This window comes from Nannospalax galili, unplaced genomic scaffold, assembly GCF_000622305.1.
Source record: "Nannospalax galili isolate Female #2095 unplaced genomic scaffold, S.galili_v1.0 scaffold113, whole genome shotgun sequence".
NCBI classification, from domain to species: Eukaryota; Metazoa; Chordata; class Mammalia; order Rodentia; family Spalacidae; genus Nannospalax; species Nannospalax galili.
The window spans coordinates 5391027-5404019 of record NW_008335444.1 but is presented as its reverse complement, the minus strand read 5'-3'; the positions used below and the strand labels follow the sequence as shown (position 1 = coordinate 5404019).

Here is a 12993-nt window from a genome sequence, read left to right as displayed (position 1 = left end):
ACTTATCTTCCAATTAGCATGGGATGGTTATTACACTTGCATAGTGAGAAAATAACAGAAAAGTATTTCTGGCTTCTGATTATAGTAATAGTGACTTTCAGAGCACTTCCACAGGCTTGCCATCATCTAGCTTTGAGATAATCCTACAGAGACAACAGAGGACAGTAATCTTCTACAAAGCAGAAACTGAGAACAGAAGGTTCAAATATGTGCAAAACAGAGCAAAGCTAGTCAGGTTCCTGATCCAACAGGAGAAAACATGCAGCCTCCATGCAGGTGGTCGGGGCCAGAGCAGCACTCACAGCACCACAAGGCTGGTGAGGTTCTGAAAGGCGTAGTCAGGGATGTGGTGGATGTGGTTGAGAGCCAGGGTCATAGCTTGCAGGGCAGGAAGGTTGTTGAGGGCTCTGACAGGGATCTCGGCGAGTGCATTGTCATCCAGCCAGAGGTGGCGGAGGGAGGACAGTCCCTCAAAGCTCCTCTCAGGGACCAGGGAGATGAGGTTGGCATCTAGGCGCCTGGTGGAAGGAAAAGAGGATGGAGAAGGGTCAATACAAGCCAAGAGCAGATTAAGCTTTAGGGATGAGCTGGGGGAGGGGTAGCTAGCCAGGCCTTCATAGGACTCTGAAGTACCCAGGTGACTAGATCCAGTTTTTAAGCTCCCACATTTAGCCTCCATTCCAACCCACAATTCTTGATCCTTTATGGCACACATTTCTATTTATGAACCAACTTCTCCTCTCAGACCCAACATAGCACTCAGCCCATTTGTAGATAATCAGTATTTCCCTTGAATCCCTAAGCTTCCATAGCTCCCCTGACCTGACTGTGCCATTTTCCCCAACACTGCCTACCCCAAGGCCATATAATGGACTTGCCTCTGCACTGGCAGAGGAAAATCTCCCCATCCTAGCTATAATCAAAGAAAAATGCCTCCCCAAAGATGTAAGCCACTCTCTGTCACCCATCCATAGCACTGCCTATCCCATAACTCCTCAAAGTTCTAGTTGTTTTGTATGGCTCCTGTCAAAAAATATCCTGGGGCTCCTGGATAAGTTGATGACCTATCATGCCACAGATGAAACCCTTGATTTGCTGCTTCCCAGAACAGGTAAATAAAGGATAGGTGATTATGTATGCACAGATTCCAGAGTATAACAGAACTTTTAATGTGAGCCTTAGAAGACCTTGGCAGTCCAGAAAAACAGACAGACTTCCTACATTAAGTTTTTCACAGGTATACCCAAGCCATGAGATGCTACTGTCTCTGCCTCCTAGTCCAGACTGAAACTCTTACTACTCTGTACAGCTGGTCCTATGAGACAAAGACAAGCTGGTCTGTGATAAACTCTTGCATCTACTCTTGGACTTTGAAGGGGTTTAACTCTGAGCCATACTTCTCCCACACAGACTTCTGGTACCTAAATCATGGAAACCGCCGCCCTTGTTTACAAAAGCTTCAGAGCCCACAGTCCTGAACCCAAAGGAGAATTGTGTGACCAGAAGAGTGGGAAGAAGTAACTTCTTTTATCCTGACAGCACAAGTCTGCTTGAAGGTCAGCAACGCCCTCCCTGTAAAGTCTCATGCATCTCTAGGAGGAACTCTTGAGCTTTCTAGACGTGGACTATGCAGTCTTGGGTGTGAGAAGGTGAACTGACTAGGACATGCCCTAAAAGCTGCAACCTCCCACCCACACCAAACATAGCCTGGGAAGGTACTTGAACATCCATGATTATTGCAGTGCTGTTCATAATCGCTAAGACAATGAACTAGATACCGATCAACAAATGAACAGATAAAGAAAACATGGTGTATATATAATGGCATTTTACTCAGTCATAAAGAAGGATAAAATTACATCATTTGCAGTAAGGAACTGAAGAACATGTTATGTGAAATAAGCCAGACTCAGAAAGACAAATACCATGTTTTCTATCATGTATGGAGTCTATATTTTAAAATATAATATGTATGGGCTGAGGATATAGCTCAATGGTATAGTACTTGCCTAGTGTGCTCAAGACCTTAAGTTCAGTCCCCAGTATTACAAAAGATAAATAAGTAAATTACACACACACACACACACACACACACACACACACACACACACACACACTATGCTATGAAAGTGGGAGACTGCACAGTAGGAGAAAGAGGCCTAAAAGGAGGGAGAGGCAGGAGTCAAATAGGGTGATGGGGAGGGGGAAGGAAGGACATATGTTACATGTTTTCTCTCATATGTAAAATGTAGTCATAACTATATAAACAAACACATATGTTTATATGACATTAAAGCAGAAGGTGGAACTATTGGGAGGAAGGAGAACAACTGAAGCCAAATACAAAGATGCGCCTTATGAAAATGTCATAGTGAACTAACTAAAACTGAGTAATTTTTAAGTGGCCTGATGGGACCAAAACCTGTCCAATGAGTACCCTCTATTTGCTAGGCCTGTCACCCCAGACATGATCCTCCAATGTAGGGACCATACCCTTGATCGGCCTGACTGTGGGGAGTTTTAAGAAAATATAGACTCACTCCTTCCTAGGAGAGCTCAGAAGTGCTTAGCATGGGACTAGGAATCCATCTCTAAAGATGTCCTGGGCATTTCTAGGCACAAGCAGGTGTGGGAAACACCTCCTCAGGAGAAGCTACTTGGAGCCTTTCAGAGGGAGATACTCAGGTATAAAGCCCTCACCAAGCTCTCTGCCAAGGGTCATATTACAGAAATACCAGCTGCCAAGAGGACAGCATCTCTGTTCTTCCTCATGGAGCTTACAGTCATTGAGAAAGCCATATGGATAGTTACCCAGTCCAGAACATCAGGGAAGGCCACCAGGAAAATGTGACAGGGACATGGAGACCTGGTAACAAAGCAGCATCAGTCTGGTGGGGAAGTCAGGGCTTTAGAAGCAGAGCAAACAGCATATGCGGGAAATAACCAGTGAAGCAGTATTAAGGACCTGAAAGTAAGCCAGTAGGACTTCCTGGAGGAGGAATGAAGAAAAGAATGAGAGATGTCCCTGGTGAGGGTTGTGGAGCCTTATAAACAATACCATGTTACAGGAAATGGGAAAGCACTGAAGGGTTTTAAGCCAAGAAAGAACACTGCTAGAATTTTACTTTAGAATCACAATGGAACCCATTATTTTGCACAATTAATATATACTAATTTTTTTAAAAAAGAAAAAGCCAGACATGGTGGCACATGGCTGTAATCCTAGCACTTGGGAGGTGGAAGCAGGAGGATCCAGAGTTTAAGGTCATCCTTAGTTACATAGTGAGTTGGAGGCTAGCCTTGGCTATATGAGAGCCTACAAAATCCAAAAAAAGAAAGAAAAGAAAAAAGGAAAGACGGAAAGGAGGGAGGAAAAAAGGGAAAGGGGGAAAAGGGAAGGGGAGGAGGAGAAGAAGGAGGGAGGGAAGATTGATCCCCCTGAGATCACCTAGGTATTGGAGAAGGGTAATATCGGAGGCAGAACACTGGCAAAGAGGTAGTTACTTTGCACAATCAATGTGTCCAGAAAGGTACAGCCATTTTCTCTAGAAACTTGAGAAATTAATTTGACCACTGTAGTGTCAGTCTCCCAAAGTGCCCTCTCCTAGTGGTGATCCCTATTGCTCATGACCTGGGACAACACAGTGATTACCTGGGAGAGCCTTGGCCCAGTGAAGTTATTCAGAGGTTCTGGAGGTCTTTTTAACCCCTTCCTTGCTTCCTTCCTGACTGCCAAGTGTCCCTCATCTCAGCTCCACCTCCAGTGTTCCTGGGCTCCTACAGGAAACTACAGGCGGTATCATCCTGTTCTATCTCCTGCCTACACAGAAAACTAAGTCTAAAGAGTGACAGCCACCCACATAAGAAACTGAGACTGTCTCTGGGCTTCAGGACTACTGCACCACCAGGCAGCCCACCCAGTCAGACATGTTCTTCCAAAGGGCCTGTTCCATTTAGTGTTCCAGCAGACCTTCAAAAGGCAGAACCAGCTTCAGGGGCCCTACCATGGTGAAACATAGGCCATGGTGAGCAGCCCCTTGCTGCCCTATTTGAATCTCAGCTCCCTAGAAAGTTAGAAATCTCCACTACTGTATTCTAAGAGAATTCCATGGATCAAGTTATTTCTTTTTAACCTTGAAGGATGACATTTTACAAATGAAAAAAATGAGATATAGAAGGGTTAAATCACTAAACATCTGGTATGTATAGAGTTGGGACTCAAACTCAGTGCAATGCCAAAGTTCATATATCCTTAGCTATGATGCCATACTCCTGGCATACTCCACAGTCACTGCTGATGTGCCTTACTTGTCTCTACACTAACCTGAAATGTTCCTGGTACCTCATCCCTCATCTCGCAACAGCCCCTGGCCACACCATCAAGCAACCAAGTATTATATTACCCAGCTTAGTCATGAAGTCCCCAACACTCTATGCTCACAAGGATAGCAGTGGCCATATGAAGTCTTTCTCTAGGTTTCTACCCTACCACATATGGTACATGGGCCATCAACCTCAGCATCACCTTGAGCTTGTGAGAAATGCAGAATCTTAGGCTCCGGCCCAGACTTACTAAATCAGAACCTGAATTTTAACTTGTATCACTCCCAGGTGATACACTGATCCATAAACACATTCACGAACACAGTTGTAAAGCACTGGACCCAGGCCTCAGAGGCTCTGATGCTCTGGTATATTGGCCAAGATTGGATGAGGAGGTAGAAGGTCATTTCCTGCTGTGGTCTTAGATTCAATCATCGATTACTCCAGAAGATGAGGATTACCTCCTCCCCTCCTTATTTTGATAATAGCAGACACTGTACTCAGAATTCCTAGCACCCAGCACATGCCTGGTTGACAGATGGTGCTTGACTTTTTTTCCTTTTTCTTTCTTTGTGTGTGTGTATGCGTGTGTGTGTGTATGTGTGCCTCCATGTGTGTGGGTGCATAGTACATACATACACATGCATGTGTATGAGTGTGGCGGTCTGAAGTTGATGTCAGGAATCTTCTTTGATTGCTTCCTCCTTTACCTTATTTTTTATTTAATCTTTAAAATTACATTTATTTATTTATTATTTATGTGTGTATGTGCGTGTGTACCTTCACACACGTGTGCCACCGTATGTATGTCTATGTCAGAGGACATCTTGAGGGAGTCAGTTCTCTCCTTCCATCATGTGGGTTCTGAGGATCAAACTCTGCTCATCAGGCTTGGTAGCATGCTCCTTTACCTACTAAGCCATCTTGCTGGCCCTCTACCTTATTTGTTGAAACAGGATTTCTCAATCAAACCAGAGTTTGCTAGTCTCAGTAGCCAGCTTGCTCTGGGAATCCTCTGCTTCTGTTTTCTAAGGCTGGAATTACAGGTGAACTGCCACACCCACACAATAGAACTTGGCATTTCTGGATAAATGAGTGAATGTCCCCCAAATACCCTGCCTGTAAGTGCCAACTGATGACCTGACCAAGCATACTAGGAAGATGGAGGAGACCATTTGATCACAATTAGCATTCTCTTCCCCACCTCTTCATCCAGTTCCAGACGATGCCCTGACTCTCTTCTAGCCTGGGGAGGCCCTCTAGGTCGGGCCAGTATCTCACCTCCTCTAGGACTACAAGCAGATACTTTAGCCCTGATTCCTGCTTAGGTCTACATAAAAGTTACTTTTGAGATGATCTCCTTAAGGAAAGGAGGGATTCAGAGAAGGAGAAGTAGGAAGCAGGGAACCACAGAGTGGAGGTCTCAGATAGGTTGGTATGGACGGGGGAAATGGGCACAGATTCCTGACACTCTTATGAGGTCAGACCCAACAACCCTCTGGATGCTGGGCCTGGGAGCCTGGGGCCTAGCTGGTCTGACAGGCCCGAGATTTGTCTTCTACAACTGCTTTCCTAACAGGTAAATTCATGGAGCTGTGAAGCCTGACTTCCCCATGGGATGATGCTGCCATCCCTGAGGCTGGAAGCAAGTCTACAGTGACAGCCATGGCACCAATAGTAATCACTGTTTCAATCTATGAGCACTTGTCATATGTCAGCTACAGTGCTGGGTACAAGTAGGTGACTAGTGTCTTCTTAACAAAACCACAAGGTGGCTCTGATTAGCCCCATTTTATAGAGATTAGGCTGCCCAAGATCACTCAGCTATAGTGAGTTAAAGAATTGAGATTCGAACCTAGGTTTACTGACACTCAAATCCATGTGCCTTCCCCTTATGTGATGCTGGTATTCCAGGTGCACCAAGGGAGGCGAGACCTTCTCACCTATTTATGAAGATTTTCATACTGAAGGATGAGCACTGGGAGATAGGAAGTGGGACAAGACAGGGAAAGAGAAGACAACCTTTTATTCTGTGAGTTTAGGAAGGATGGAATTCACTTCTTTAAAAAATTGGGTGTGGTAGCACACACCTTTAATCCCAGCACTGAGGAGGCAGAGACAGGCAGATCTCTGTGAGTTCAAAGCCAGTCTGGTCTGCATGAGCTCTAGGCCAGCTGGAGCTACAGGGAGACCCTGTCTCAAAAAGACCAAAAAGACCAAAAATAAATTGTTTTATGGGGCTGGAGAGATGACTTAGCAGTTAAGAGCACTGGCTACTCTTGTATAGGACCCAGGTTTGGTTTCCAGCACCCACACAGAGGCTCACTGTGTGTAACTCCAGTTTCAAGGGATATAATACCCTTTTCTGGACTCCTTGGGCATTGCATACATAGGGGTATTTAACATACATGAACTTACATACACAGGACACGCATATACACAAAATACTTGTACATATAAAATATACACAAAATAAAAATAAATAAAAAATTAAAATTGTTCTATATGTATTTTATATGCATGTGTATGTATGTATGTATGTATGTGTGTGTGTGGGTGGGTGCACACATGGAAGTCAAACAATTTTCAGGAGTCAGTTTTCTACTTCCACCATGTGGGTCTTAGGAATTGAATTCAGTTTGTCAGGCTTGGCAGCAAGTGCCCTTACCTGCTGAGCCATCTTGTCAGCCCCCAAAAGTCACTTCTATATGAGTGCATATGTGTAGATATATATCAATGCCTACATATATGTATTACGTGCTCCCACCTGTAACCTAAAGTCTTGATCAGTTCATCTCCTGCATTTTGTGCAACCCAATAGGCAGGAGAACTTGGGAAAGGCTGTTGCTACTAGGCTGGTTAGGCAGCATCCAAAGATTTCCTGGGTCTAGTATGTTTCAACCCCATTCAAGTCAGGGCTTTCTTTTTTCAGCCTTTCAAGAAGGCCAGGCTGTGTGAACTGCCCATGCCTCCTGCTGCAGCAGGGAACCAGGATGCCTCCACAGCTCACATATCTCCTAGAATGAATGCTATGGAGGAGCTGCTCTAGGCCTGGGGGAGGCAGGTTGTCTGTAGCCCCGTTCCTGACACTTGGGGACAGGGGCGTGCCAAAGGGGAAAATCAAACAAATTAGCAAATGGAAAAGGTAGGCTAAGAATATGGAAGACAGGGTAAAGGAGGGAGTATGGGGAGGGATAACTAACAAAAAGCCATATGGAAACCTACTACTGTAGAAGCTTCCTAAAATATATACATGCACATATACAAAAAGAATTTAAATTGAGCTACTCTAGAGTAGGGAGAGAATGCCCCTACCAGACACTAAAGGCTAGCAAATAAAAAGCCCAAAGCCAGAAATGGGCTCCCTCTTTTAGAGTTGTTGTCCAGGGGGGTCCCATGGATCTTCAACAACACTGGATTGCCACTGCTCTTGATTACCCTCCAGAAATTGACAATAAAATCCTATGGCTAAAGACACTATATACACGAGGCATAGAACATGGAGAAATCAAGCTGGTACTGACCTTGAAGCTTCATCTCAACTGCTTAGTTTTCATAGTGATAGACGATGCTATGCACACCACCAGAAGAGAAAAGTAATCGTTAATCTTACCCAGCTATGAACCCTGCAAGCTAATAATGACTGGCATGGAAAGATATGCCTGCTAGTGCAATAGTGGCCCAAATATTATGGAAGTAACCGACCACTTTCTGATGGGATTTAAGGCTGGCTTCACAAGATGGAGCCCACACCTAACACTATTAATGAGCCAAGAACCTGTAGCTAGACAAGTCACAGGCCAGAGGGGAGAATCTACTACTATTATTCTGCTAAATGGACATAGTATTAACTACTAATGACTTATTGTTATACCCACAGATTAGTGCAAATCTCAATTTTCCCCAGAGAAGCTTCTTTTTTGCAGCAGATGTTGATTAACACAGAGACCCTCAACTGGTCAAAGTGCAGAGACTAAGATACTGTGGAATATGCAGCCTAAATGGGACATCTATATTACATCCCTTCCCTAAGGGCTCAGGGAACATTGTGGAAGAGAGGGCGGAAAGATTGAAAGAGCCAGACGTGGTGAAATGACTACTGTGGAAAATGTTTTCCAGACACCACACCACATATGAACAGTTGTGACGGCATGCATAACACCTGTGTAAGCCCAAGTCAGGCAAAACCCAGGACAAAGTAGGGAGGTGGGCACAAAGCCCCAGCCCTAGCGGAGGTTTATTGGCAACTAATAGCTGCTAGGAGAGGGAGAGTCAGTTTTTTTAAGGATGTGATGCCTGGTGGGTTGACCGTGTTGCAAGGGATGAACCCACACCTATAAGAATCTGAGGACCGCAAATTAGACTCAATAGACCTTAAAAAATAGAAGACGTAAAGTGGGGAGTAGGGAGGTGGGGAGATCTGAGAGGAGATGGAGGACAGTATCTGAATATGATAAAAAAAAAAACATTGTATGAAATTCTCAAAGAATCAATAAAATATTATTTTTAAAAATTTAATTAAAAAGAAAATGGAAAAAATCAGTCAGGCCTGTATCTGTGTTTTGGGAGTAGGGAATCCCTACATTTCATTCATGTTAGCTGGGCTCCATGATAGGACAGATACAGGGTAGTACTGTTGGGTGTAGTGAATTAAAGTACATGCTGACAGCAGAGTATGATGTTACACTCCTGAAATCCCAATTCTCAGAAGCTGAGGCAGGAGGATCAAGAGTTCAAGGCCAGCCTGGGCTACATAGTGAGTTCAAGGAAGGCTTGGGCTTCATAGTGAGACCGTGTTTCAAAAACAACAGCATGTAGACTATTTAAATTCTAATTTCATATGAAAAAAACTTTTAGCATAAATATGCCCCATGCAATATTTAGAACAATGCCTGGTGAAATCTAACTATCAGGTAAAAGAGGAATAACTTTTTAGCAGAAGCAGGTCCTCTGCAAAACTTGTATCTTAACTTGGCAATTCTGATCCTGTATACAGTGCAGGGAAGGGGTAGATCCTGCCATATATCCCTTCTGTTCAGCCTGTCATGGGTTCCCTTAATTGTTCTCCTTTTCCTTCTCCCTTTCTAATGAAGAGCCTGTCTAGAGGGGTTCTGGGGACCCCAGGGAGGAACAGGGCACTTGGCAGTTGTAGATTTTGGAGGCTTTAGCTGTGAGGACAATACACTTTGGAGTGACTCCCAAGGAGTCCAGGGAGGCTTGGAAGAGGCAGTAGGAGGCATAAGCAAAGTAGCTCTGATTTATCCCCTCTGTCTTTCCCCTGACCCCCTCCCAGGATTCTCTGCCTCTTAGAGACCTGTAAGGGTCGAGCACCCTGTTGCAGAAAAACCCTTCCCACTTTCTTCCTTCCACTCCTGATAGGATGAGGTGCTTTCTGCAGAAACCCTTCCAGCCCCTTTGAGCCAGGGTTCTGGCTCCCCTGGAATACCTAGTCCTCTGGGGTAAGTGGTCCTAGGTTTCCCTGCCATCTGAGGAAGCTCCTGTACAGCCAGCAGAACCCGCCTTTGGAGACTAAGAGAACTTTCTAAGCAGCTCCCTGCGCAGGTGGGAGAGCCAACCCCAGCTCTGGTTTGGCAGGAGGAAGAGAGCAATTATACCAATTAAGCTCTGGAATAAAATCAACAGCGCTCCTCTCTCCCACGTGGGCCTGGCCGCTCCAGAGCTTCCCATTTAGAATTCTTCCCTGCGGTGATAGGGCAGATTAGCTGGGCCCTGGCAGGCCAGTTGGGGCTTGTCTGGGCTTTGGGGAAACAGTTTAACTAACTCCTCCAGGGCCAAACTTCTCCTTGTATGCCCCAGCCTAGGTCTGAGGCAGAGGCAACAGGAGTGAGAGCATAACTCTAGGACTTTCCAGGGAGAGGGAGACATGGGGTCCCACTTGACCAAAGTGAGAAGCTGACCTAATGGGGAGAAAGTTGTATGTAGCAGTAGAGTTTCAGACTAGACAGCAGGAGCCACCGACAGAGGGTGGCCCCAGACCAATTGTGTAAAATTCCGAACCACATTATATAGGGCCTAAAGGAGATTGCTGGCCTTATGTCACACCAGGAGCCTGATATTTTGAGAGATCAAGAGATAATTGCCAAATTGACTATCAGGGCTGGAACTCAAATTTGGGGTTTCTTTCCACTCTTCTAGCTTGATTCCCCTAAAGTGATGAGGGGGGTTAGGGATGCAGCTCAGCTTGTAGAGTTGCCTAGCCTGTACAAAGCCCTGGGTTCAATCCCTAACACCACATAAACTGGTGGTATACACACCTGTAATCCCAGTACTCAGGAAGTGGAGGTAGAAATTCTAGGTCATCCTTGGCTACATAGTGATTTCCAGGCCATCTCAAAAAAATAGAGACCAAACAGGACAAATAAGAGAGCAGAGATGCATCTTTCAGCTGTAGGAAACCTAACTCTACTTGGAAACCAGAGGCTCTTAGAGACACAGGAACTTGATTAATGTAATGGACCCTTTCTGGAACTTTTTCCTCTATGGGTCATTAGGTGATCTATAGAGTCGCTAGGAATTCTTTCAAAAGGGACAGGCTTTTGAGAAGCTCCGAGCTCGGTGCCTGGAACATTGGTGCCTGGAAAGTAAACATGTATTGACTTTCTCAGTCCAGACTGACTTAGAATGTAAAGGCTAGTGTGCTCCAGGGGAGACCATGGGGACAGCTGGGAAACCTGTGCTGGTGTCGATCTCTTTTGTCCTGCTTGGGTAGTTATGACTTAGGCCTCCTCTCCAGCGAGTCACATGATGTGAAAAGATGTAGCAAGTATAGAGCAGAGGTCCCCCAGAGGAGAGAGGGGCTGAAAACCTGACTTCAGGAGGAAAGGTGATGTGAAGGAGGCCCCACAGGCCTAGAACATATCTAGGGAGGACCTTTGCTTTTCATTCAACTAGAGAGAAATAGACTTTGGGACGTTCCTGTGACATGGCCCCTTCATCCAAAGAAGGCACCTTCAGCCAGTCCTAGAACTTTGAATGCTCCTTTTATCAGCCCACAAGGTTTTACAGAAATAAAGGAAACTAAGGTTCCATTTCAGAGAAGGGAGCCTCTAGGCAGCATTCATCCAGTTGGGTCAAACTCGGGTTACTAAGACTGGCAGAGATGCTCTGCCCTAACTCTCACTCCAATCTGCCTGCTGTCTTTTTGGAGTCGTCCACTACGCACCCCCTTTCAAGACCCAACACAGAATGAGAGTGCAACAATCTTGTTTGACAATCATTAAGAATTTCAAGATGATCCTGGGAACAGTAGCTCATGCCTGTCTGTAATCTTGGCACTTGAGAGGTAGAGGTAGGAGGATTGAAAATGTTGGGCCAGCCTGGACTATATAGTGAGTTCCAGGGCAGCCTGGGCTTTGAGGGCAATAACAGCAGTAACCCAGGTAAAAGGCCTTCTGAGGCCAGACCTGTGCAACTACACAGGTTGCTCCCTTGCCCAAAACTCCCAGAAACTGTGGGCCAGGCCTTTTCTGTTCTCTTTTCCTAACTGGAACTGTAAACTGTAAAGAGAAGGAAGAAGTCAGAGGAGACAGACCTTGAGGACAAGGAGGGTTCATTGTGCTGGGTCAAACCTAGGCCTGGGTTTTCACCTCAAAACACTTCCTCAGCTCAGAAGAGGCACAGATTGACTTCAGTGAACATTGGGAAAGGAGAAAAGAGGGAAAGGGGGTGAGGGCCTCAGGCTCTGATGATGGGGGAGTGGGGAGGGTACTGTCTGTGTGTGAGAGAGAGGCAGAGCGAGAGACAGAGACAGAGAGACAGAGAGAGACAGATAGAGACAGGGACAGAGACAAAGAGAGAGAGAGACAGAGAGGACAGAGAGACAGAGAGATAGAGAGACAGAGACAGAGACAGAGAGAGATAGAGAGAGAGACAGAGAGAGAGAGAGAGAGAGAAGAGATTATGGAAATGGTTATTCTGTGGGGAAAATATTCCACATGGAACCGTTGATTGCCTGAAGGAACCAACAGTCCTGACCAAGAGCCTGCCAGGGAAGGTGAGGGTTCCAGCAGGAGCAGGCTGACACCTGCAGAGTAGCAAGGAGGGGCCTCCACAGAGTAGCAGCAGGGCCCCTGGCTCCTGCCCCAGCACAGGCCGACATGCCAGTTGCCAGCCTCTGCACAAAGGCTGTGGCGCTCCCATGGTGGTAGGGGGCTTCCTGCCCACAGCATGGCCTGGCCCTGTTTGGCAACAAGATTTTTCTCCCTGGACATTGAGTAGACTGCACCCCAGACTTGGGTATCTTTGCCTTCATACACACTGACACCACACCAAGGCTCTTAAGGCTCTATGCTGTCAAGAGGCCCTCCATAAAGGTCTGCTACCCTGGGGGTGCCCCCTGCTGCCTATCAAGTTTCCTGAAATGCCCCTCATTACAGATGGTATCAACCGATGGATTAAACACAACAGTCTTATGATGCCAGCATTGTGCTTAGTTCTGGGAACCAAATTTGAATAACACATAGTTCCCCTGCTCCCCCAGAAGCTCTTACACTATTTACTCTATTATTTACTAAGACAATGTACAGGCCTTGGCTAACAGGGAGTGAGAACTCCTGGCTGGCAGGTGTACTGATCATTTGCATATACTATCCTTCTTAATCTTCACCCCAGCCCTTTGCATGCAGAAAAGGAGGCTCAGGGAGGGGAGGC

At 45.8% G+C, this 12993-nt stretch overlaps 1 protein-coding gene across 4 annotated transcripts in view; it reads right to left on the bottom strand.

Annotated features, from left to right (window-relative positions):
* Lgr6 (leucine rich repeat containing G protein-coupled receptor 6) overlaps positions 1–12993 on the bottom strand; it is a 133644-nt gene that overhangs the window by 44115 nt on the left and 76536 nt on the right. For 3 of the 4 annotated variants that reach the window (XM_017797450.2, XM_029562173.1, XM_008830317.3), the window contains one exon: positions 303–518. The exons of the other annotated variant lie outside the window; for it this stretch is intronic. In XM_017797450.2, the coding sequence (XP_017652939.1) occupies positions 303–518 (216 nt within the window). The remainder of the gene's footprint in view (positions 1–302; positions 519–12993) is intronic. 4 annotated transcript variants of the gene reach the window in all.